Below are 27,802 nucleotides of genomic sequence, written 5' to 3'. Positions count from 1 at the left end.
ATGTATTTATTAAAAAGGTGTGTAGCACTATATTGTCAATAAATTCATTTACGATATGAATTTGTTGACACCAATATGCAAAAATGTGAAAGTATTACAATTCAAAGCTTTCCATACAAAATATTTATACATCCTATAAAATGTATAAATGTATAAAACTATAGGTGATAAGTGAGATATCTATGAGAACAGCAATATGTTGCTTTGCAAACATTTCGTAACAAGGCTTCTTTCTCATCAGGTTTTATGGAGTGTAGGCTCAGGGTGGGTCCTCTATTTTCCGATGATGATGTTCCTGTAGCCCTTGACGTGACACAACTTATTGCTATCGAAGTCGACCACCAGTTTCCTTAGGCCCGAGTGGGTGGGCGTGAAGTAGATTTTGACCTTGGCTTCCTGCCCAGGTTCCACCGTGGAGTTAAGTCTAAGAAGGGTAAATATTTAGAAGTTACTCTATCTACATGCACTGTAACACTATCACACTACATTCCCAGCATACATATTTAGACAGTTGATTATTTTTCATGAAAGTTTTGTTAAATATCTTGACTATCTATGGATGTCTTTAGCTACAGATGTAGGATCTTCATTTGATCACTCTTTTGTTTCTGAGTCTTGAAATGCAAACCTGTAGTGTATTTTAGTTTTAAAAAGGCTTATAAAGTTTGTAATGTCCATTTTGTAATTTCAGACTTGATTTGCCCTAATGAAAAATAGATCAACAAAAAATACAAAAAATATCCATGAATTATAATCCACAATAATTCACATTTCCTGTTGGTGCAGGATTATTTTCCCTCTGTTGTAAACTGGCTCAAATGTAGATCCTAGTGTGATAGTGTGATTGTAATTATTTTGCTGAGCTGACCAGCAAGGACTGTGTATGTATTGCATCAGCCATAGTTCTCTACATAGATATATATATGTCTGAACTAGAAAACACTTTGGATTAAAGCATGTGCTAAATAACCCTATTATAGTATAGGATATTTAATTATGTTTTAGAAGCTCGTCAAACTCATTCAAAACTGTTTTAATGAACAAATCCATTCATATTCTCATCTCGATTGTGTAACACCACATTGAGCCAAACATCTAGGAGTCACATGCCAACCAAACCCACAACTCATCACAATCATCTGTCATGCCCTGATCTGTTTCACCTATCCTTGTGATTGTCTCCACCCCCTCCAGGTGTCGCTTATTTTCCCTGGTGTATTTATCCCTGTGTTTCCTGTCTCTCTGTGCCAGTTCGTCTTGTATGTTCAAGTCAACCAGCAAGTTTTTCCCGTGCACCTGCTTTTTCTATTCTCTTTTTGCTAGTCCTCCCAGTTTTGACCCTTGCCTGTTTCTGGACTCTGTTCCCACCTGCCTGACCATTCTGCCTGCCTTGACCTCGAGCCTGCCTGCCACTCTGTACCTCCTGGACTCTGAACTGGTTTTGACCTTTTGCCTGTCCACGACCATTCTCTTGCCTACCCTTTTGGATTCTAATAAATATCAAAGACTCAAACCATCTGCCTCCCGTGTCTGCATCTGGGTCTCTTATACCATCTGTAGGTTCATACTCTACAACATTCGCAGAGTACGACCCTGCCTCACACAGGAAGCGGCGCAGGTCCTAATCCAGGCACTTGTCATCTCCCGTCTGGATTACTGCAACTCGCTGTTGGCTGGGCTCCCTGCCTGTGCCATTAAACTCCTACAACTCATCCAGAACGCCGCAGCCCGTCTGGTGTTCAACCTTCCCAAGTTCTCTCACGTCACCCCGCTCCTCCGCTCTCTCCACTGGCTTCCAGTTGAAGCTCGCATCCGCTACAAGACCATGGTGCTTGCCTACGGAGCTGTGAGGGGAACGGCACCTCCGTACCTTCAGGCTCTGATCAGGCCCTACACCCAAACAAGGGCACTGCGTTCATCCACCTCTGGCCTGCTCGCCTCCCTACCTCTGAGGAAGTACAGTTCCCGCTCAGCCCAGTCAAAACTGTTCGCTGCTCTGGCACCCCAATGGTGGAACAAACTCCCTCACGACGCCAGGTCAGCGGAGTCAATCACCACCTTCCGGAGACACCTGAAACCCCACCTCTTTAAGGAATACCTAGGATAGGATAAAGTAATCCTTCTAACCCCCCCCCCCCCCCCCCCCTTAAAAGATTTAGATGCACTATTGTAAAGTGGCTGTTCCACTGGATATCATAAGGTGAATGCACCAATTTGTAAGTCGCTCTGGATAAGAGCGTCTGCTAAATGACTTAAATGTAAAAATGTAAATGAATGCTTGGAAAACCAACTCTGACAAAACGATACTCTCACAATCAAATTATTATTATAAATACTGAATAAATCCAGACAAACATTCACGACCTGGTGAAACAGTCAGCTTCCGTCCAGCGAACTTCCTAGTCTTTGAGGTGAAAGTGTTTGTTTTCAAATCCAAAACATTTTTTGAGAAGATTCATGAAATTGTGGTCTTGGCAAAACACTTGGATAGTTAAAGTGTGCTTGAATTGTACATGGCTGGGAATTCAGTATCCAACTTAGCACTAATAAGACTTTTAGTCTGCTTTTGACATGTAAGCACTATTGTGAGTCTGCTACAAAACATACATTTCCATTCTCATGAACACCTCCAACTCCACCAAGGCATGGGCATGCACCACTTGGTGACTAAAACATGATTGATTATATGTCTATGAATTATACATATCCTTTTAGACATCCCTGACAAACATTACATGTAATTGTTGCTTTGACCCTCACTAATAGGTCCTATTTACACTCCTGTTGTTACTTTTAGCGGTAAATGCACTTGATCTGTAAACAGTCCCGTTTGGAAATAAACATCACCCTGTCATGGTTCCCTCCTACCTTTCAGTGAAGATCTGTCCTCCAGTGAGATTGGACCCCTCCACGGTGAAGCAGCAGTTCTGCAGCGGTACTGGGAGAGGGTTCTGCAGAGTGATCTCAGCCGCCAGCTTGCGGTTCTCTTTGGGTTCCCCAAGGATCTATATATCAGGGAACATAAATTATCTTAATGCTTTGACATATTGCATTTCATCGGCTAGGCGAACATGGAGAACGCTCCATCTCTGATAATCACACTCAAGCTTGCAATGCCAGCTGGAACGGTTCTTTCAAACAATTTATCAGATGTTGACACATGTTGACATAAGACAGTTGATTATTTTTTATGAAAGTTTAGATAAATATCTTGACTATCTATGGATGTCTTTAGCTACAGATGTAGGATCTTTTTTTGTTGTTGATATCTCTGATAATCACACTCAAGCTTGCAATGCCAGCTGGTACAGTTCTTTCACATTGTGACCTCTGTTCTGGCATGAGTATTTCCAAGCAACTTAGTTATCTTGGAGCTGTGGTTAGCGTCCTTGGCTTGGGACCAAATGCTTGAACATTTTTGATTCCCTAGTCAGAGTACTCCACTGAGGTTGCTGCAATAAGTATACTTATTACTCATGTTAATCACTGTATTCTTGTGTTTTGTAAAGTGTTAAAGTAGTGAGAATAGTGGCCGTACCCTGACTTTGATCTCGGGGTTAACCAGTACGACGTTCCTCACAGCGAGGTAAGCCTCTTGGGTACCGTAGTCTAGGAGCAGAGCCGCCAGCCGGATCAGGTTGTCCTCAGTGAGGTTCTCTGCATACTTGGAGTAGTTCATCCTAAGAGCAACCCGCTTTTCTGGAGTGAGACATAAAGCAGAGAAAGTGAGACACCATCCAATTCCTCAGGATGTTGACATGTTGACATAAGCCGATACATAGAACACTGGACAGTATGATTTCAATGCACACAGACACACATTCACGAATTAGCATTAGACATGAAATAACATGAAAAGATAACTCCATACACGGTCTTAAACTCTAAATGAGCTACAGTATATCACGCTCACATATACAGTGCCTTTGGAAAGTATTCAGACCCCTTGACTTTTACACATTTTGTTACGTTACAACCTTATTCTCAAATGGATTAAATAAAACAATTTCCTTATCAATCTACACACAATACCCCATAATGACGAAGCGAAAACAGGTTTTAATTTTTTTTTGCAAATGTTATTAAAAACCAAAATATATTTACAAAAGTATTCAGACCTTTTGCTATGAGACTCGAAATTGAGCTCAGGTGCATCCTGTTTCCATTGATCATCTTTGAGATGTTTCCACAACTTGACTGGAGGCCACCTGTCGTAAATTCAATTGATTGGACATGATTTGGAAAGGCGCACACCTGTCTATATGAGGTCCCACAGCTGACAGTGCATGTCAGAATGGCTGAAGAAATTGTCCGTAGAGCTCTGAGACAGGATTGTGTCGAGGCACAGATCTGGGGAAGGGTACCAACACATTTCTGCAGCATTGAAGGTCCCCAAGAACACAGTGGCCTCCATCATTCTTAAATGGAAGAAGTTTGGAACCACCAAGACTCTTCCTAGAGCTGGCCGCCCGACCAAACTGAGCAATTGGGGGAGAAAGGCCTTGGTCAGGGAGGTGACCAAGAACCCGATGGTCACTCTGACTAGAGTTCTAGAGTTCCTCTGTGGAGAAAATCTTCCAGAAGGACAACCATCTCTGCAGCACTCCACCAATCAGGGCTTTATGGTAGAGTGGCCAGACGGATGCCACTCCTCAGTAAAAGCCACATGACAGCCCGCTTGACAGCCCGCTTCCCAAAAGGAAGCTAAAGACTCTCAGACCAGGAGAAACAAGATTCTCCGGTCTGATGAAACCAAGATTGAACACCTTGGCCTGAATGCCAAGCGTCACATCTGGAGGAAACCTGGCACCATCCTCACGGTGAAGCATGGTGGTGACAGCATCATGCTGTGGGGATGTTTTTCAGCGGCAGGGACTGGGAGACTAGTCAGGATAGATGTAAAGATTAACGGAGCAAAGTATAGATATATCCTTCATGAAAACCTAATCCAGAGCGCTCAGGACCTCAGAATGGGGCAACGGTTCACTTTCCAACAGGACAACAACCCTAAGCACACAGCCAAGACAATGCAGGAGTGGCTTTGGGACAAGTCTCTGAATGTCCTTGAGTGGCCCAGCCAAATCCCGGACTTGAACCCGATCGAACATCTCTGGAGAGACCTGAAAATAGCTGTGCAGCAACGCTCCCCATCCAACCTGACAGAGTTTGAGTGGATCTGCATAGAAAAATGGGAGAAACTCCCCAAATACAGGTGTGCCAAGCTTGTAGCGTCATACCCAAGAAGACTCGAGGCTGTAATCACTGCCAAAGGTGCTTCAGCAAAGTACTGAGTAAAGGGTCTGAATACTTGTGTAAATGTGATATTTCATTTTTTAAATTAGCCAACATTTCTAAAAACCTGTTTTTGCTTTGTCATTATGGGGTATTATGTGTAGATTGATAAGGGGGGAAAACAATGTAATCCATTTTAGAATAAGGCTGTAAACTAACAAAATGTGGAAAAAGTCAAGGGGTCTGAATACTTTCCGTAGGCAGTGTATATATACACAAATCTTTCCATTATACAAAGCCAACTGACCTTCTCCAGGTGCCAACTGTACGTTGAGCAGGTCTTTGAACCCACAGTTCTCTCCCAGAATGCCGTTGTAGGACACAGCTCTGGAGCCGAACACCAGACGGCACTTCTTCTCATTGGACGTGTTGTTTGTAATCACGGCAAACACGTCAAAGTCACAGCCCTTTCTCATCTCCGTGGAAACCTTGATGACGATAAGCAGGCCAGCATTGTCTTGCTGCTGCAGTAGTTTGTTCTGGTGGTTGGCTTTTGTAAAGGCCTCCCTTTCCTCGTCAGTACCTGGGGGCACAGAAAGCAAAAGTTATACATGCTTTCATATACTGTAAATTAACTCTGATACATTCTGACACATTTAGGGAAGAATAAGAACTTGTTTCCAGAGTAGTCTTTAATGAACCATATATTTCTTATTTTGAAGCTCCATACTGTATCTGATTGTACATATAATGAACAGACTACTTCAAATACTTAGGAAAGTCACATATTCTTTCTAATCTGCTGTCTTGGCGGCATATTGTGGTGTAATGTGACATTTGTGTGTCCTGGTGGCATGTTACAGTGGTGTCATAGTGAAGCTCCCTACCCTCAGGGTACTTGTACAGGTGTGTAATGTCCTCTCTCCTATCACTGCCCACGCTCTTAGTGCTGATCTTCAGCCCCACTTGGACGGAGCTGATGATCTTCTTCGTGCTGCCATCTTTGCTCTTCATAAAGGTGTGCACGTCAGCATTGACCTCCGCAAAAACAAATGAGGCGTCATATTTATAGGTGAGCTCGCCCTCCTTGATGGCTTTCAGTGGGATAGGGCCACAGCAGTAAACCCCTGAAAGAAGGAGAATCTGTGAGGGAACTGAAGATTACATGTTTTTATGACATATCTGAAGCCATATCCTTATCACTTCTAGTAAAATCTGATGATTAGCAATTCAGGAGTTTTCTGGAATCACTACACATGAATTGGGGTCAGGCCCTTTTATGGGCTATTCTGAAATAGTTGGGATTATTGTAGTTGGGGTTATTGTAGTTGAGATTATTGTAGTTGGGGTTATTGGAGTTGGGGTTATTGTCAATACCATCTAGGCCTCACCTTCACTCTTCTCCTGTGGAGTGGGGTCCATGACCTGCCAGCCATCAAAACCTGGTTTGAGGTCAGGTCTGGTCATCCAGTTCTCGACCCAGCAGTGGTAGTTCCTACAACGACACACAACCATAGTAACCCCTTAACCATTTCCAGACGGTCTGCTACAACTGAAGGACATTTGCTCATATACCCAACCTCCGGAATGCCTTGACTATTTCCAGATTGTTGGCAAAAAGCATGAACAAATACATGGCTAGCTCTGTATTGAATTTGTCTGAGTGGAAATCCACCAATTTGATAGTCCTCCTGAGGTCTCACCATATCATGTCTCTGGACTTCTGAACAAGTTGTCCGTTCTCATCCACGTAGCGCTCTATCACCAGGTCACTGTTGGTGTCGTGGGCTGAATTGTAGTTGGTGACCAGTCGACAAGGGATGCCCAGGGCTCGTGAAACTGAGAGGGCACATAAATCATGTACAGTTAGCCAATACTACTCATCAACTATTCTACTACAGGTCTAACATATGGCATTATAAATACATCATACACAAGTATATATTTTACAGTTAGGTTATTTAGCAGACACTCTTATCCAGTGATGTACAGAAACAATTTGGGTAAAGTTGCTCAAGGGGACACCTAGTTGGCTTGGGGATCGAACCAGCAACCTTTTGGTTACTGGCCCAAGGCTCTTAACTGCTAGGCTACCTGCCCCCCTATTCATAGAATCACATCAAATCAAACTTTATTTGCCACATGCGCCGAATACAACAAGTGTAGACTTTACCGTGAAATGCTTACTTACAAGCCCTTACCCTTAACCAACAGCGCAGTTCAAGAAGAAAATATTTACCAACTAGGCTAAAATTAAAAGCAATAATAAAAAGTAACACAATAAGAATAACGAGGCTATATACAGGGGGCACCGGTACCGAGTCAGTGTGAGGGGGTACAGGCTAGTTGAGGTAATCTGAACATGTAGGTGGGGGCAAAGTGACTATGCATAGGTAACAAACAAACAGCGAGTAGCAGCAGTGTACGGGGGGGGGGGGGGGGGGGGGGGGCGGTGTCAATGGAAATTATCCGATAGTGATTTTTATGAATTGTTCAACAGTCTTATGGCTTGGGGGTAGAGGCTGTTGAGGAGCCTTTGCGTCCTAGACTTGGCGCTCCGGTACCACTTGCCATGCGATAGCAGGGAAAACAGTCTATAACTTGGGTGACTGGACATTGTCTCTGACAATTTTATGGGCTTTCGCCTATTAATAGACACCACCTATTAATTTATATAGGTCCTGGATGGCAGGAAGCTTGGCTCCAGTGATGTCCTGGGCCGTTCGCACTACCCTCTGTAGCGCCTTACGGTCAGATGCCGAGCAGTTGCCATACCAGGCGGTGATGCAACCAGTCAGGATGCTCTCGATGGTACAGCTGTAGAACCTTTTGAGGATCTCGGAGCCCATGCCAAATCTTTTCAGTCTCCTGAGGGGGAAAAGGTTTTGTCGTGCCCTCTTCACGACTGTCTTGGTATGTTTGGACCATGGTAGTTCATTGGTGATGTGAACACCAAGGAACTTGAAACTCTCGACCTGCTCCACTACAGCCCCTTCGATGTTAATGGGGGCCTGTTTGGCCCGCCTTTTCCTGTAGTCCACGATCAGCTCCTTTGTCTTGCTCACACTGAGGGAGAGGTTGTTGTCCTGGCACCACACTGCCAGTTCGCTGACCTCCTCCCTATAGGCTGTCTCATCATTGTTAGTGATCAGGCCTACCACTGTTGTGTCGTCAGCAAACTTAATGATGGTGTTGGGAGTCGTGTTCGGCCACGCAGTCGTGGGTGAACAGGGAATACAGGAGGGGACTAAGTACACACCCAAGGGGCCCCAGTGTTAAGGATCAGCGTGGCATACGTGTTGTTGCCTACTCTTACCACCTGGGGGCGGCCCGTCAGGAAGTCCAGGATCCAGTTGCAGAGGGAGGTGTTTAGTCCCAGAGCCCTTATCTTAGTGATGAATGTGTTACTAAAGGTGTCTTGTGCAATACAAAAAGGGGACAGAATGTCTCTTACATAATATAATGATACAGTATGTAAAAAACTCAGTCTTAATGTCTATGCATTCATGTCTAACCTGAGCAGGCCACTGCTGCAAACACCCAGCATTGGCCAAAGCGCACAGGCTGACAGGCATTTGTGTCCCAGTTCCGGAGGATCTCCACACTACCCTTCCATGACAGAGGGCTCACCCCGCCGTCATAGTCATCATTCCACCTGCCCAGCAAGACTCCCTTGTCGTCATTGCAGTTCACCTGAGGGACATGGACAACAATGGTCAGGCTCTTCATTTCACATTCAGCTTTGTTGTTATATTGAGCCTTGCTATTTGCCATCTACTATATGTTCAAGTGTATATTTTATATTCGATTCTACTGTATGAACTGCAGTGTGTAATGCAGTGCATGACAGGATGTGAAACCGATTGATGTGATCTCACCATGGCACTGAGGACTCTGGACACATAGATTGGGTTTCTCCTCCCTGAAGCGTCTTTCCCAGGGTTACGCAGGCACTTCGGGTTCATATCCAGGATTCTCAGACAGGCATTCAGGATCCCATCCTCAAACTACACCACACAGAGAAAACCACACAAGTTCAAATCAATCTGCTATTTATTTTCTAAAGGGAACTAAGCATGCAAAGGTGAGCAAAAGATCGAATAAAGATCAAAGGATTAGAAGTTTGCTTCTCGTCTTTGATTCTCTTCTGAAAATATCATGTGCAAACGTTTAGTAAAGCTGAACGACAGTGTGCACGATATGCAACTATGACACACACCAATTAGATAATGAGTTGTATCAACAATTGAACCTTGGTCTCACCATCTCAGTGGGATTATCATGATCTGTCAATTATACACAGATTGAACCAATGGAAGCATCTTGATGTGGAAAGAAAATAGCCTCAATTGGATTTTATCAGTCAACTGTTCACTCATCACAAGTTCTTCTCAACCATAATTTATCTTCTCACTTTATCAAACTTGTCAGGCCACTCATACAGATGTAGGATCTTAATTTGAGCCGGTTTTCTACAGAAGGAAAATAATCCTGCAGCAACAGGAAATGTAAATTATTATGTGGATTATAATTATTGGATATTTTTGTAGGGGTTGATTGATAATTTCTTTCATAAGAATAAAATGGAAATGATAAACTTCCTTTTTAAACCTCAAATACACTACAAGTATCACCTTGCAACAGGGTGATCAAATTAAGATCATACATCTCTAAATATGCAGTACTATGAGGCAGCATAATCTCACCTTTGAAAGTGCACAGTACAGTAGTTACATTGGAAAGCAGTTCAACATACATCTCTTGATGAATGGCTATTTCTCCCTTATCAGGGTAAGCGTAAGTGTCACGCCCTGGCCTTAGTATTCTTTGTTTTCTTTATTATTTTAGTTAGGTCAGGGTGTGACATGGGGAATGTTTGTGTTTTGTCGTTTTGGGTGGTTATATGGTAAAGGGGGTGTTGGGTGTAGTGTATGAGTTTGTGTTGAGTGAATGTTTCTAGGTATGTCTATGGTTGAGTTAATGTTTCTAGGTATGTCTATGGTTGAGTGAATGTGTCTAGGTATGTCTATGGTTGCCTGAGTGGTTCTCAATCAGAGACAGATGTCTTTCATTTGTCTCTGATTGGGAGCCATATTTAAGGCAGCCATGGGCATCATGCATTTGTGGGTAATTGTCTATGTGTAGTGTTTGTGTCAGCACTATCTGTCTTTATAGCTTCACGGTCGTCAGTTTTGTTATTTTGTTAGTTCGTGATTAGTTGTTTCGTTTCTTGTTTGTTTTTTCTCTCTTCTTAAAAAATAAAGAAGATGTATTTTGCACACGCTGCGCCTTGGTCCAATCTCTCACAGCAAGACGATCGTGACAGAATTACCCACCAATGCGGGATCAAGCAGCGTGATAAGCGGCAACAGGAGCAGCGCAAGGAGGAATGGCAATGGGAGCGTAATCTGGACTACACTACGTGGGAGGAGATCGACAGGTGGGCGATCGACCCAGGGCGAGTGCCGGAGCCCGCCTGGGATTCTCTAGCGCAGTGCGAGGAGGGATACCGGCGAATGGAGGCAGCACGACGACGCGGTAGGAAGCCTGTGAGTCAGCCCCAAAAATTTCTTGGGGGGGGGCTTAGAGGTAGTGGGCCGAGGGCAGGTAGGAGACCTGCGCCCACTTCCCAGGCTAACCGTGGAGAGCGGGAGTACGGGCGAACACCGTGTTACGCAGTAGAGCGCACGGTGTCTCCTGTACGTGTTCATAGCCCGGTGCGGGTTATTCCACCTCCCCGCACTGGTAGGGCTAGATTGGGCATTGAGCCAGGTGCCATGAAGCCGGCTCAACGCGTCTGGTCTCCAGTGCGTCTCCTCGGGCCGGCATACATGGCACCAGCCTTACGCATGGTGTCCCCGGTTCGCCTACATAGCCCGGTGCGGGTTATTCCACCTCCCCGCACTGGTCGGGCGACGGGGAGCATTCAACCAGGTAAGGTTGGGCAGGCTCGGTGCTCAAGGGAGCCAGTACGCCTGCACGGTCCGGTATTTCCGGCGCCACCTCCCCGCCCCAGTCCAGTTCCACCAGTGCCTACACCACGCAACAGGCTTCCAGTGTGTCTCCAGAGCCCTGTTCCTCCTCCACGCACTCGCCCTATGGTGCGTGTCTCCAGCCCGGTACCACCAATTCCGGCACCACGCACCAAGCCTCCTGTGCGTCTCCAGAGTCCTGTGCATCCTGTTGCTGCTCCCCGCACTAGCCCTGAGATGCGTGTCCCCAGCCCGGTACCACCAGTTCCGGCACCACGCACTAGGCCTAATGTGCGTCCCCAGGGTCCAGTATGCCCTGTTCCTTCTCCCCAGCGCCATCTGAGCCATCCGTCTCCCCAGCGCCGTCTGAGCCATCCGTCTGCCCAGTGCCGTCTGAGCCATCCGTCTGTCCCGAGCCATTAGAGCCATCCGTCTGTCCCGAGCCGTCAGAGCCGTTAGTCAGTCAGGAGCAGCTAGAGCCATTCGTCAGTCAGGATCTGCCAGAGCCGCCAACCAGACAGGATCTGCCAGAGCCGCCAACCAGACAGGATCTGCCAGAGCCGCCAACCAGACAGGATCTGCCAGAGCCGCCAACCAGACAGGATCTGCCAGAGCCGCCAACCAGACAGGATCTGCCAGAGCCGCCAACCAGACAGGATCTGCCAGAGCCGTCAGCCAGCCATGAGCAGCCAGAGCCGTCAGCCAGCCATGAGCAGCCAGATCCGTCAGCCAGCCATGAGCAGCCAGATCCGTCAGCCAGCCATGAGCAGCCAGATCCGTCAGCCAGCCATGAGCAGCCAGATCCGTCAGCCAGCCATGAGCAGCCAGATCCGTCAGCCAGCCATGAGCAGCCAGATCCGTCAGCCAGCCATGAGCAGCCAGAGTCGCCAGCCAGCCATGAGCAGCCAGAGTCGCCAGCCAGCCATGAGCAGCCAGAGTCGCCAGCCAGCCATGAGCAGCCAGAGTCGCCAGCCAGCCATGAGCAGCCAGAGTCGCCAGCCAGCCATGAGCAGCCAGAGTCGCCAGCCAGCCATGAGCAGCCAGAGTCGCCAGCCAGCCAGGATCTTCCAGAGCCGCCAGTCAGCCAGGATCTACCAGAGACACCGAAGCGGATATTGACAATGGTGGAGTGGGGGCCACGTCCCGCACCCGAGCCGCCGCCATATTAAGGCCCACCCCGGACCCTCCCTTTATGTGTCAGGATTTGCGGCCGGAGTCCGCACCTTTTGGGGGGGGTACTGTCACGCCCTGGCCTTAGTATTCTTTGTTTTCTTTATTATTTTAGTTAGGTCAGGGTGTGACATGGGGAATGTTTGTGTTTTGTCGTTTTGGGTGGTTATATGGTAAAGGGGGTGTTGGGTGTAGTGTATGAGTTTGTGTTGAGTGAATGTTTCTAGGTATGTCTATGGTTGAGTGAATGTGTCTAGGTATGTCTATGGTTGCCTGAGTGGTTCTCAATCAGAGACAGATGTCTTTCATTTGTCTCTGATTGGGAGCCATATTTAAGGCAGCCATGGGCATCATGCATTTGTGGGTAATTGTCTATGTGTAGTGTTTGTGTCAGCACTATCTGTCTTTATAGCTTCACGGTCGTCAGTTTTGTTATTTTGTTAGTTCGTGATTAGTTGTTTCGTTTCTTGTTTGTTTTTTCTCTCTTCTTAAAAAATAAAGAAGATGTATTTTGCACACGCTGCGCCTTGGTCCAATCTCTCACAGCAAGACGATCGTGACAGTAAGCCAAATTCAAAAGCCAAGCCTTTATCACTACCACCAAATTCTGGTTTGTCTCTCCTCAAGGAGGCTGTTTATACAACGATCAGAGCTGTGCTGCTGTTGGTACCTGGCCATAGTTCCAAGGTGTAGGGATGGGGTATTTCCAGCCGCCTCGGTAGATGATACCATCTTGAGCCAAGATGTACTCCCTCAGTTTCTCCTCACTGTCCATGTACACCACATCACCTGTAACATATCATACGGAGGGGATGATGTAGGAAGCAATTGGATGAATTAGTACACAAAAAATGTGGACCACTTTTGGTTCGTGAGCACCACTTTCAAATCTACTGGCTGAAATGATACAAAAGTTTGAGAGTGCATCTTTAATGAGACTATCTGCTGTCCATTTACTTTGATGTCTAAGGTAATAAAATGTCTAAGTGTAACATGTATTGTAGATACAGCACATGATAGGGCTAAACATTTAGAGATACTGGAAAATACTTATCCATCCCCATCCATCCCATTCTCCATTGTATGATTATCATATCATCTCCAAAACTACCGTCCATCCATCCATCCATCCATGTCATCCTGTTCTCCCCACTGTGGGATCCTTCCTGTAAACCTGCATCTCTCCATTGGTCATGCTGGCTGTCCTTGTAACAGAGACATCTAAAGCGCCTATCAGAGTCCAAAACATGTACGCATACATGTTCTAAAATATTGGACTGTTGGCTCTCTTACTTTTCTAATTCTCAGCACGGCTCAAGCAATTTCTCCAACTGTCAACACATTCCGCATAGCTATGTCTCGTCTCTGCGTCTGTCAATTACTCTTAAGGCATTCCACTCAACTATGCATAGCCCCTACTACACTCACAGACAGAATGATGTATGGAATGTTTACCTACCGGTGCACCAGGGGTTATAGAGCAGCACAAAGTCCACCCTGCCCCCCTGACCCAGGGTCAGGCGCCAGCGTCCGATGGGCGCGTCCGGGGGGGAACAGATGGACAGGGACACCATATTCCCGGGGGGACTGGTGATGGCGGCGCTCCAGCGGGAGGTGTCGATTTGGTCGGTCAGCCCAAAGGAGGCCTGTGTACCATACTGGTCAGAGGGCTGGGGACCTAGTAGAGGACATGAAGAAGAGAAAGGGTGAAAGATGGAACACTTGACTAGGGATGATGTAAAGGACTTCAAAGCCAAAACACTAGAGCTTACCTACTTGTTTTACCATTGGAGGGAAAGTAATATTGGCCATAGCTATTCTGTCATTCTTTGTCATAAGATGTGTCAATGGATCTCATTAGTCTAAAGTGAGGGTTTAAATAGGCCTTGACAAAAGTCATTACCTCGACAGAAGTTGCTGTCCTTTATAAGAATTACGTTCTTTACTGTATTATAACAAATATGAAGCGCACAGATGCTTTCAGGTCACACATGAAACATTTTCATAATTCAGACTGTACAATTGACATACTATTCCCAAACCCTTCAGCGAGAAGATTGGAAAATGGTGGACAATTCCACAGGGATCAAAGACGATGGAAACTCAGCTTCCTTCAAGTGACCTCCGTTAAGATAAACTGCCTGAACTGAAATTCCATTGTGTTCAGACTGGGCATAACGCCAAAGAATCACCCCTTTTAACCCCTTTGCTTTCAGCAGCATGCTGAAACAACTTAGATTCCTTCCTTGGCTGTTATGTGTATTAAAGTTTATATTACAGCCCATTAAAAAATAGTTTAACTTTCACTGTGATAGCCTTATCTTTGAAAGGACACATGCTTTCCTGGGGAGTGATCCTCTTCCTGTTCTCAAACTGGTGGATACTGTAGAAACTGCTGTGGTCTGTACAATGGCCACTCCACCCCTCTTATGACTGTTACTTACATCTGACACATTAATCTTGATTAAAACATCTGATCATTTCAGTGTTTTTCCCTAGATATTTCCAAAGGCGGGACAGAAAGGGTCCCAAACGCAACATCTATGGTTCCTGACAACAGAACCAAAGCCCAAAGCCTGGGCAGGGTGAGTAATGTTAAAGGAGGCAGGGTAGAGTGTCAGCTAACTATTCTGCAAGAGTCAATAGCGTTATCACTGAAAATTTGAACAGGCTTAAACGGTTTCCCTTTCCTTGAAACAACATTCGACCTCACCATTAGCTTTTCTTACTCCTTATCACTTTGTAGATCACAATGACCATTGGGGAAAATAAACAAGTTCCCAATGCCAATAGAAACACTCAAGTAGGCGTTGCCATAGTACCTACCCCAAATACAAGTGCGCCAAGCTTGTAGCGTCATACCCAAGAAGACTCGAGTCTGTAATCGCTGCCAAAGGTGCTTCAACAAAGTACTGAGTAAATGGTCTGAATACTTATGTAAATGTGATATTTTTAAATTTGGGTGTCTGGAGTCTTTGACAGTTTTCAGGGCCTTCCTCTGATACCGCCTGGTATAGAGGTCCTGGATGGCAGGGAGCTCAGCCCCAGTGATGTAATGGGCCATACTCACTACCCTGTGTATCACCTTGTGGTTGGATGCCAAGCAGTTGCCATACCAAGCGGTGATGCAGCCAGTCAAGATGCTCTCAATGGTGCAGCTGTATAACTTTTTGAGGATCTGAGGGCCCATGCCAAATCTTTTCAGCCTTCTGAGGAGGAAGAGGCGTTGTCGTGCCTTCTTTATGACTGTGTTGGTGTGTTTGGTCCATGTTAATTACTTAGTGATGTGGACACAGAGGAACTTGAAGGTCTCAACCTGCTCCACTACAGCTCTGTCAATGTGGATGGGGGTATGCTCAGCCCTCCGTTTCCTGTAGTCCACGATCAGCTCCTTTGTCTCCTCCCTATAGGCTGTCTCATCGTCTTTGGTGATCAGGCCTACCACCGTTGTGTCATCAGCAAACTTAATGATTGTGTTGCGTCGTGGGTGAACAAGGAGTACAGGAGGGGACTAATCACGCACCCCTGAGGGGCCCCCGTGTTGAGGGTTAGCGTGGTGGATGTGTTGTTGCCTATCCTCACCACCTCGAGGCAGCCCGTCAGGAAGTCCAGAATCCAGTTGCAGAGGGAGGTGTTCAGCTTAGTGATGCGCTTGGAGGGCACTATGGTGTTGAGCACTGAGCTGTAGTCGAGGAACATCATTCTCACATAGGTGTTCCTCTTGTACAGGTGGGAGAGGGCAGTGTGGAGTGCAATAGAGATTGCGTCATCTATGGATCTGTTGGGGCAGTATACGAATTGGAGTGGGTCCAGGGCGTCTGGGATGATGGTGTTGATGTGAGCCATGATCAGCCTTTCAAAGAATTTCATGGTTACAGATGTGAGTGCTACGGTGCAATAGTCATTTAGACAGGTTACATTGGCGTCCTTGGGCACAGGGACTATGGTGGTCTGCTTGAAACATGTAGGTATTACAGACTGGGTCTCTGGTCAAAATCTAAACAGCAAGCCAGTTCCAAAATCGACTTATTGGATAGCTCCAGTGAATACCTGTGGATGGTTCCTATTACAGAAATGCCTGTAGAAGCCAAAAATGTAAAGGTAGTGAAAAAAAGGCCTTAGACTTCAAGGGGTTAAAACAATAGAAAAATATAGCAGAGAGTATGTTGTTATAGTGTTACACACTATGCAGCAGCACATGCATGAGGTATTTTCAAACTTGCAGGGAAGTTAAGATTTAGACTTAGGCAGCCTTTTCCCACCTGTGTTTTGTGGGTAGTTGTTTTCTGTCTAGTTTATGCACCTTACAGAACTGTTTCGGTTTCTTCACGTTGTTATTTTGTTCAAGTGTTTTGGTTAATAAAAAAATCATGAACACTTACCACGCTGCGCTTTGGTCCGATCCTCATTACGACGAGAGCTCTGACACTACTGTTGTTTAGAGGATAGCGAAACTGTTTGATCCTGCTCCAATTATCAGTGATAAGACTATTGACTCTTACAGAACAGTTAGCTAGCCGACACTCTACCCTGCCTCGTTTACCATTACTCACCCTGCCCAGGCTTCGGTTTCTGTTGTCAGGAACCGTAGATGTTTGTTTTGGGACCCTTTGTGTCATGCCTTTGGAAATATCTAGGGGAAACACTGAAATGATCTTATGTTTTAATTAAGATTAACCTTTAGGATTTAACCTGTTTGGGATAGGGGGCAGCATTTTCACTTTTGGATGAAATGCGTGCCCAGAGTGAACTGCCTCCTACTCAGTCTAGGATGCTAATATATGCATAGTATTAGTAGTATTGGATAGAAAACACTCTGAAGTTTCTAAAACTGTTTGAATGATGTCTGTGAGTATAACAGAACTCATATGGCAGGCGAAAACCTGAGAAAAATCCAACCAGGAAGTGGGAAATCTGAGGTTGCTTGGCCTACCGAATACACAGTGTCTATGGGGTCAAGTTGCACTTCCTAAGGCTTCCACTAGATGTCAACCGTCTTTAGAAACTTGTTTCAGGCTTCTGCTATAAAGGAGGGGGGAATGGGAGCTGAATGAGTCAGTAGTCTGGCAGAGTGTCAGGCTCGTGACGCGCGGTCCCGACAGAGTTAGCTCTCGTTCCAGTGCTTTTCTACAGACAATGGAATTCTCCGGTTGGAACATTATTGAAGTTTTATGTTAAAAACAGCCTAAAGATTGATTCCATACATCATTTGACATGTTTCTACGACCTGTAACGGAACTTTCGAGTTTTGTCTGGATGTAGTGCTCGCGCCTCATGAAGATGGATTACTGGGCTGAACACGCTAACAACAAGTGGCTATTTGGACATAAATGATGGACTTTATGGAACAAATCAGTCATTTATTGTCGAACTGTGATTCCTGGGAGTGCATTCTGATGAAGATCATCAAAGGTAAGTGAATATTTATAATGTTATTTCTAACTTCTGTTGACTCCAAAATGGCGGATATTTCTTTGGCTGGATTGGGCTCTGAGCGCCGTACTCAGATTATGCTTTTTCCGTAAAGTTTTTTTGAAATCTGACACAGCGGTTGCATTAAGGAGAAGTCTATCTTTAATTATGTGAATAACACTTGTATATTTTATCAATGTTTATTATGAGTATTTCTGGGATTTGATGTGGCTATCTGCAAAATCACCGGATGTTTTGGAATCAAAATATTACTGCACGTAATGCACCAATATAAACTGAGATTTTTGGATATAAATATGCACATTATCGAACAAAACATACATGTATTGTGTAACATGATGTCCTATCAGTGTCATCTGATGAAGATCATCAAAGGTTAGTGATTAATTTGATCTATATTTCTGCTTTTTGTGACTCCTATCTTGGGCTGGAAAAATGTCTGTGTGTCGTTGTGACTTGGCTCTGACCTAACATAATCAAATGTTGTGCTTTCGCTGTCAAGCCTTTTTTAAATTGGACACGAAGGGTAGATTAACAAGAAGTTTATCTTTCATTTGCTGTATTGGACTTGTTAATGTGTGAAAGTTACATATTTCTAAAAAATATTTTTTAATTTCGCGCGCTGCCTTTCAGCGGAATGTTGTCGAGGGGTTCCGCTAGCGGAACGCCTGCACTAGATTAATAAAAAATTCAATAACATTTATCTAGTTCTTTTCACATGGAATTGATTAGTCGACAACTCAGGGATAACACAGTACCTGTCTCTACGGTGAGGTCAAGGGCGCTGCCATCAGGCTGGTAGACGCCCGAGCGGAGGTGCAGGTTGATGGTGAACGGCTGGCCCCTTCTCACGATGAGGCGCTCCACCCCGTTGAGCTCCGTGCGGTGGTCTGTGTTGTTGAACTCACACTCCAGGTCCCATCGGGCAATGTCCAGTGCTGGGAGATGGATGAGAGAGAGAAAGGAAACAGTGAGTAGAAATACCTCAGGATTGACCCAGCCAGTTACAAGGGAATAGAATCCTGCTCCACAGTTCCTCTGCTCTTTGGGGGTGTCAGTCCAGTCTTCAGTATAATAAGGCTTAACACTTTCTGACAAATGTGTTCGTCAAAAGTGCTATACAAATATTATTTTATCGATTAATTGTCTTCTCTTTCATGGTGCCTCAGTGGTGGACCAAACTCCCCCATTGCTTTTAAGACAATTGGGTCTATACCTGTTTTTAGCTAGGCTGATGACCTTCCTCTTCAAACTGGCTCCCCAACTCTCAAAGCTGGTTCCTTCCAAGTAGACCACCCCTTCCTCTCACCGCCAATGGCACTACTACTCTGGAAATGTCTATAATAGTTGCTTTACATTGTATTGTAGCATTTCAATTCTGGTACTTCATTCTATTTTTAGCACTACAATGAAGTATTCTACTAACCTCTGAGGAGAGAGTTGCTTGTATTTATGCTAGCTGTCCAGCTCTTTGACTATGTGCTTTTACAGAAAGAGCGTCTGCTAAATGTCTGTTAACACTAGAACCACTGGGCCTCAAGCTAACGACCAGCCATTCTGACTCCAACATTCTAACAGTGTAATTGAGAACATTTCATATATGCTATTGCAAAAACAATAATTTGGTTGTGTTTATGAAGGTCTTCGGTAACATTGGAATATAATATTAATTTTAGAACACCATAGCAATTCCATTCGTTTATTTTACTATAGGATATACTGTATGTAAAAACAAACACACAAAAAACACAACATTTCATATGTTCAATCAATTTTATTTGGGGAATGCCTTTATTACAACTATGAAACTAAAAGCATATGTGTTGGAACACGGCAACAGCTTATTTTTATAACAACAAAATAAATAAAATACCCCAACCACAAAGACGCATGGTCAGCAAGACGTGTGGTCAAATGATGAAAACATCAGTAGCCTAAACATCATTATAAGTGTCAAGGACGGAGGGGGGCATGACTTTACATTTTTCTTATACATGAGCTGTCAAAATGACTGCTTTAGCGGTTTTAGTTTTAAAGAAAATGTACATAAGCTATGGTATACTTAATCATATTAATAAGTGTATAGCCTATAGAATAAAACGTATGCATGGCTAAATCATTAAGGGTGTCGAATTAACTTGTGGTAAATAGGCCTTAGACAAATGGTTAAAGGACTGATGCAAATTGTTTCCAGACATTTTCAGACCTTTTGCCATCTTATCTCTGGCAGCAGGCATGAATTGAAGGACTTTCATTGTTATTTAAACTAACCATAAGAGTTCACTTCCTGTTGTTGAGTGTAAAGAGAAAAAACCTTACCTGTTGTGTAACAGAAAGACTTGTATTGCCGTAAAAATCATAGGAATCCTTCAGACAGGAAATGCTGCTTTGCAAATAACTATCTTGGGAACTATATTTACTCAAGTACCACTAGTGGGTAAGTACTACACCAACCCATTGAGACACAGACTTGAACTCTTTCATGGATTCATTTAAAAAAAGGGAAGTATTTCACAAGAGAGAAAACAAGAAAACATGAATGAGCAGTGTTCTGTCACTCCCTGCGAGGCGAGGTGTGCAAGCAAATACTGTACACCTCCTTGTCCCCAGGGCTCGGTGTGTGAATAAGATCCCACCCTTTGATTTCCTATTTACAGTCATCCTGCTTCTTTAAGACAAGACTGGTTGTTGTTAAATAATATTGGCAGGAGAAAACGACATGAAAACAAAATGTGAGGTGACAAAGGTTATGCCCAAACTCCTAGAAAAGGGTTCCAAAAGTGTTCTTCGGCTGTCCCCATAGGAGAACCATTTTTGGTTCCCAATAGAACCTTTTTCGGTACCAGGTAGATCCCTTTTGGGTTCCATGTAGAACCCTGGGTTCATAGATTCCTTTTGGGATCCATGTAGAACCCTGGGTTCTTCATGGAACCCAAAGGGTTCTACCTGGAACCAACAGGGTTTTCAAAGGGTTCTCCTATGGGGTGAACCTGTTAGGTTCTTATTCTCAGAGTTAAAACTCACCGGACACAATGGAAGCTCAAACCAAGTTTATTCTTCCCAGAGGGTCAATACAGCTGCATCAGACAAGGACATATTCACACAAGCACTGATATTTAAACCTTTCTTCTATGCTGAGTCTCCTCCTACACATCTGAACAAACATTGCATATTTTATTGCTAGGCAGGAAACTAAGTGATACGGGCCATAAACTTTTCTTTCTTCCTTAACGTGACCTGACCTGCCCTCCACCCCCTTCATCACTAATCCATGGCTCTCTCCCCTTATCAATGCCTGCCACATGTGATTACTTTCCCTACACTCAGTACATTCCAAGCTTAATTGCCCCCACCATATACCTTCTTCCTACAGATAACCATTAACCTCTGGTGTAGCCCCTTGGCTATGGCACCCCTCAGGTCTCTGTTACAGCTAATGACTAATAATATTTAAAGTTTAGAAATCCAAACCTATCAAACCGAAGAACCCTTATTGGTTCTAGACTGTACATAACAACAAAGACTAACTGACAGGTGTTTCCAATGGTTTGTTTTTGTTTGCATGGTGCATTAAAGCTTGGTGTTCTAACACTGGTCACTGGTTAACACTTGAAGTGTTAAGATACCACTGTATGCTGGGTTGCTCAGTCACTGACACGCAATATAACATTACCATCTTGTTTCACCAATCACTTTTGAGCTGCATTGTCAACACTCACTTATCCCAATTTCTTATAGGACAAAATTACATATCTTTCAGAAAGAATTTAACATCAAACGGCTAAGGTAATTATGTTACCCCTGATTGCCATATTACGCAATCAGAGGAATATTGTTCAAGCTTTAAAAGGTTGCTTGCCCTAGGGTGCTTAAATACCCTATTGCCAGTGTACTACTTCTTGAATAATGTTAGAGTGCTACTTTGAACTACATGCAGGGTTGGGGAGTACCTGATTACATGTAATCACTTACATGCAATCTGATTACAAAAAAAACAAACTAATCAGTTACTATAACAACAAAAATCTGATTACATATACTTTTTAAAAACTAGATTATTATTTAATGGATTACTTTAAATTTCATAACGGATGTTTGCGAGAGAAAAAAACATGTTATGCCACAGTTCTGTTTTCTCAATGACATTCCATTCAGAATTGAAAAAAGGTGTTTAAGTTTGTTCCATCTGAGTGAGTCTGACCACAAGTCAGAGACCTCTATGATGACACACCAAAAGCGTTTGCTAGATTCTTTATTGTCTTCTTCTAATGCCTCTTAAATGCCTCTTAAGGGAGAAGTAAATGGAAAGTACATGAAAGTAATCAGATTATGTTACTGAGCTTGGGTAATCCAAAAGTTACATTACTGATTATAATTTAACAGGTAACTAGTAACTGTAACATATTACATTTAAAAAGTAACCTACCCAACCCTGACTACATGTATGACAAATCCATTTCTGTAGGAACATCTGGATAGTGTATCTTCTACATTTGACCAACCGTGGGAAATTTTGCATGTGTTTTACACCTTATAGTTGAAGAAAAGTGGTCTTTCAAAGGAGACAAACTTAAGTCTCCAGTCCAGCTCTTTCATCCTAAAGAGAAATTAAGTTGTCAATAAGCCTATTTTACTCAGTCATAAAGCGTCTGGGAACTTGTGCTTTTCCACAGCTAGAGGCAACAGGACTACAAACCTAGAATCTGGAGACCATTAGGCAGATTGATAGCAGATAAACAACCAACATGTTGTTTTCGACAACACAGTCCAGACAACGCAAGCTCAATCAATGTAATGGTAAAGTGTAGTTATTGCTGCTTTTCATTCTTGTATTACACAGTTGGTATCAAATAAAATGCATTTTTATTAGACACTCTCGCATTGTGGAATGAAAGCTGATGTAAGATAATGTGCAGTCTGAATTTAAACGGAACGGTTTCTGTAATTAAGGTGTAGTTATTGTTGTTTTGCTTTGTTCTATTGCACTGGGAAGACAGTGTATTACAGTCTGTCACAAACATGAATAGTGCAAAAATACATTTCCGGACAGAGATCTAGGTGAGCTATGTGTGTAGGGGGGGGGGTGGGGGGTCTTCCCATTTATGTGATCACATGCCCCCATTGAGCAGGCTACTACCATGAGGTCACCATCTCCACCATGCCATCACTCGAGACTTACACTCCCTTGTTTTGCTTCCAGTCTACTAAACTTGAACAACACCACATCAAGTGTCCTGTTATAGGCCAAGCAGAATTACTGGGCCAGAATAAACCCAATAAGGTCGGGGCAATGAAAGATCCTAGTCAGGGAAAAATGCACAGAAGCAGGTACAGTAAATCCCAGGAAAAATAAATACGTTCTCTCATCTATTAACAGCAACCTATCCAGCCTAGTCACGAATGAAGCGGCAAGAGCTCTCTCTCTCTCAATTCAATTCAATTTAAGGGCTTTATTGGCATGGGAAACACGTTTACATTGCCAAAGCAAGTGAAATAGATAATAAACAAACAAAAAATAAACATGTTCAATTTTTCTTCTCTCTCTCTCTCTCTCTGTCTGTATGTGTGTGCGTGCTTCTCAGCGTTGTCTGTATGTGTCTGCGTGCTTGTGTGTGTGTGTGTGTGCAAGGTGTAAAAGGTTTGAATGGGTTCATAGGGGCTTTGCAAAATCATTCCAAGGACAAATTAAGTTCGCCACAGTTTCTGGTTGCAGTTACAGCTGCTGTCTGCTATTAAAAGCCCAAAGTTCCCTTAGCAACACTTAACTCCCTCTGAAACACATTCCTCAGATGCATTGAAGATGCATACGACTAGGCTAAAGCTTATGGTTAGCTGACAAGGTGGGAGACAACACTTGTGTCATCAGCAATGGTGAGCCAGAAAAATAAAAGGCTGCTTTTATATATATAAAAATTACATTTGGTTCTGTTAAGACATCAACCCCAATGGCCTATAGACAGCATGTTAAGCTGTCATTTAGTGGTTATGGCAATGTGAAAAGAAGTTCTCACCCCATCCAACTTTTAGATGTTGGATGACAGTTTTGGTTGGTGCAGTTGTCAGAATGCTGTTCATTGACTACAGCTCAGCGTTCAACACCATTGTCCCCTCTAAGCTTTTCACCAAGCTGAGGACCCTGGGACTGAACACCTCCCTCTGCACCTGGATCCTGGACTTCCTTAAGGTCGACCCCAGGTGGTGAGGGTAGGCAACATCACCTCCGCCACACAGGACCCTCAACACGGGGGCCCCACAGGGGTGTGTGCTTAGTCTCCTCCTGTACTCCCTGTTCACCCACGACTGCGTAGCCACGCATGACACAAACACTATCATCAAGTTTGCTGACGACAAGACGGTGGTAGGCTTGATCACCGGCGACGATGAGACAGCCTATAGGGAAGAGGTCCGTGACCTGGCAGTGTGGTGCCGGAACAACAACCTCTCTTTCAACGTTAGTAAGACCAAGGAGCTGATTGCCACCCAAGCCATAGACTGTTCTGTCTGCTTCCGCATTGCAAGCGGTACCGCTGCATCAAGTCTGACACCAACAGGCTTCAGAAAAGCTTCTATACCCATGCCATAAGACTGCTAAATAGCTAACTAAATAGCTAACAAAATGGCCACACGAACTATCTGAGTCGACCCTTTACTTTTGCACTGTCTCTATGCACACACAGGACCCTACATACTCACGCACACTAACACTCCAACACGCACGCACGCACGCACACACACACACACACACACACACACACACACACACACACACACACACACACACACACACACACACACACACACACACACACACACACACACACACACACACACACACACACACACACACACACACACAATCACTTCATCATTTGCTCACACACACACACACACATAAGATGCACACACATTTATACTGACTCTATGCACATGCACACACACTCACATACAATCATCACATACGCTGCTGCTACTCTGTTTATCATATATCCTTATCCCTAGTCACCTAGTCATACAGTATATACCTCTATCACGCCAGTATCCCTGCACATTGTATATTTGGTACTGGAACTGACTGACCCTATATATAGTATGCTTACTTACTTTCTTGTGTTCTTATTTGTTATTTCAATTTATTGTCTGTTTTTTGTTCCTCCTTATGTTATTTTTAGTACTACATTGTTATTGATTACTGCATTGTCGGATTTAGAGCTTGCAAGAAAGGCATTTCACTGTATTTGTGCATGTGACATTAAAACTTGAAACTTGAACTTTCACACCATTATAACATGCACTGTAAAGAGGCTGCTGTGAATTTAACTAACAGGCAGCTGTGGCAAGGAAAATTCTGTATGTCATATTACAGTGTACCTCACCTGAAATTCATTGAGGGGAAGGTTTTGCATTTGAGTATTTTACTGTAATTACAGCGGATTGGTGCAAGCAGGTTGGCAGCTAGGCAAAGTGTTTACGCATTACAGCATAGCATCCAAAATAGAGGGTTGTCTAACTTTTTGTTTTGCTTTGGTGAGGGGTGTGTGTTTTTTTATTGGGCACAGGGGAGGATAGTGTGTTTTGTCCCCCTGGTTTACATTAGCCGTTTTGCAGGTTTTACTGAATACAGCGCCTTCAGAAAGTATTCATACCCCTTGATTTATTCCACATGTTGTTGTGTTACAGCCTGAATTCAAAATTGATTCAAATTATTTTTTTCCTCACTCATCTACACACAATACCCAATTCTGACAAAGTGAAAACATGTTTTTATAAATTTTTGCTAATGTATTGAAAATGAAATACAGAAAGAACCATTTACATAACTATTCCCACCCCTGAGGCAATACTTTGTAGAAGCACCAAAAGTATGTTCAAATGAGTGGATTCAGCTATTTCAGTCCCACCCGTTGCTGACAGGTGTATACAATTGAGCACACAGTCATGCAATCTCCATAGACAAACATTGGCAGTAGAATGGCCTTACTGAAGAACTCAGTGACTTTCAACGTGGCACCGTCATAGGATGCCACCTTTCCAACAAGTCAGTTCATCAAATTTCTGCCCTGCAAGAACTGCCCAGGTCAACTGTAAGTGCTGTTATTGTGAAGTGGAAACATCTAGGAGCAACAACGGCTCAGCCGCGAAGTGGTAGGCCACGCAATCTCACAGAACGGGACGGCCAAGTGCTGAAGCGCGTAGCGAGTAAAAATTGTCTGTACTAGTTTGCAACATTCACTACCAAGTTACAATCTGCCTCTGGAAGCAACATCAGCCTAAGAACTGTTCGTCGGGAGCATCATGAAAATGGGTTTCCATGGCCGAGTAGTCGCACACACACCTTAGATCACCATGCGCAATGCCAAGCGTTGGCTGGAGTGGTGTAAAGCTCGCCGCCATTGAACTCTGGAGCAGTGGAAATGCGTTCTCTGGAGTGATGAATCACACTTCAGCATCTGGCAGTCTGACGGACGAATCTGGGTTTGGAGGATGCCAGGACATTCAAGACGATTCTGTGCTCCCAACATTGTGGCAACAGTTTGGGGAAGGCCCTTTCCTGTTTCAGCATGACGACAATGCCCCCGTGCAAAAAGCGAGGACCACACAGAAATTGTTTGTCGAGATTGGTGTTGAAGAACTTGACTGGCCTGCACAGAGCCCTAATCTCAACTCCATCGAACACATTTGAGATGAATTGGAACGCAGACTGCAAGCCAGACCTAATCGCCCAACATCAGTGCCTGACCTCACTAATGCTCTTGTGGCTGAATGGAAGCAAGTCGCCGCAGCAATGTTCCAACATCTAGTGGAAAGCCTTCACAGAAGATTGGAGGTTATTATAACAGCAAAGGGGGGGGACCAACTCCATATTAATGCCCACGACTTTGGAATGAGATGTTCGACGAGCAGGTGTCCACAGACTTTTGGCCATGTAGTATATTTATTTTTGTATTATTTTTTTGAGGGATAAAAAAACTCAATATACCTTAAAATAACTAAAACCAAATTGAAACTGTGTAGAAAAGATCATGGATCTACATTCATACAGTTTCTTGCCTGTGTCCAGCTCGCTAATAATCACCTAAATGAAAGCTAAACAGCCAGGGAGAATAACATTTTTTTTTTTAATGGAAAATAACAATTTGGTGTAAATTTTGATGGCGAGGAAATATTTTTAAATTGTGCACATGTGGCCCTCAGGCAAATTTTGATTGACACCGCTGGATAAGGTCATCAATGGCAACCTAACCTAATGTAGCAGGCGTAAAAGAAACCAGCTACCGGTAAGATATTTGCCATCATTTGTCCATAGCAGGGTTTCCCAAACTCGGTCTGTGTAGTGCAGAGGCAAAAACCAAAACGTGCACCCAGGGTGTCCCCAGGACCGAGTTTGGAAAACCCTGGTCCATAGTGAAGGGATGGATCAGGTTTCACTTTGCTGTTTAGTTTTGAGATTTTTTTCTAAACGAATCAATTGTTCACCAGCCTTTTAAGGTAATATTGAAATCCTCTAAATGCTTCAAATATTTAGATACATATTCTGGCATATGGCTCAGTCCTGCAAGGAAGTATTTATTTTAGGAAGCAATAACATGATAAGCTATTTTAAATTATCTGCCACTGTCCACTGTCTAGTTTTTCGTTGATATTGAAAAGAAAATGCATTAGTTGTTAAACTGTTGATGAAACTCAAAAATGTAATTCACAGTTATGTTCAAATGCTCAATAATGCTATGCACGTACTAGAGAGAAGATTTACAGAGATACAACACACTCAATAAAACAATGCAAATAAAACATTTCAAACAGTTATTACAATCTTACCTTGAGCCATTATCGCGTTGATGTACAGCCGGGTAATAGTCTGTGTCAGGCTGTTGAAAGTATTCTCTACTCTGCGCAGCTACTCTGACTGTGAACGAAAGTCATATTTGTAGTGGTCATGCGCGTCACCAAAATTCATTGGCAGTTGACTCATTTGACCATTTTGCGGAAGCTGACGG

At 43.9% G+C, this 27,802-nt stretch overlaps 1 protein-coding gene across 1 annotated transcript; it reads right to left on the bottom strand.

Moving 5' to 3' along the window:
• Positions 1-27,719, bottom strand: LOC120065402 (protein-glutamine gamma-glutamyltransferase 2-like). The gene is made up of 13 exons (XM_039016386.1): positions 27,624-27,719; positions 18,566-18,745; positions 13,834-14,052; positions 13,045-13,163; positions 9,111-9,239; positions 8,748-8,925; positions 6,936-7,071; positions 6,624-6,727; positions 6,120-6,359; positions 5,540-5,815; positions 3,539-3,699; positions 2,869-3,005; positions 1-424 (listed from the first exon to the last, which is right to left on the bottom strand). The coding sequence occupies exons 1-13, from the start codon at positions 27,631-27,633 to the stop codon at positions 274-276; spliced, it is 2,040 nt and encodes a 679-aa protein (XP_038872314.1). The 5' UTR covers positions 27,634-27,719; the 3' UTR covers positions 1-273.
• Between the last annotated feature and the right edge of the window lie 83 nt (positions 27,720-27,802).

Source organism: Salvelinus namaycush, chromosome 20, assembly GCF_016432855.1.
Source record: "Salvelinus namaycush isolate Seneca chromosome 20, SaNama_1.0, whole genome shotgun sequence".
Classification (NCBI taxonomy): domain Eukaryota; kingdom Metazoa; phylum Chordata; class Actinopteri; order Salmoniformes; family Salmonidae; genus Salvelinus; species Salvelinus namaycush.
This window is presented reverse-complemented; position numbering and strand designations above follow the sequence as displayed.

Coding starts and splice junctions, on each gene's coding strand:
- LOC120065402 (XM_039016386.1), bottom strand. Junction 3,006..3,538: donor ACCCCGAGATCAAAGTCAGG/GTACGGCCACTA, acceptor CCTGATATATAG/ATCCTTGGGGAACCCAAAGA. Junction 425..2,868: donor GGACAGATCTTCACTGAAAG/GTAGGAGGGAAC, acceptor TACCCTTCTTAG/ACTTAACTCCACGGTGGAAC.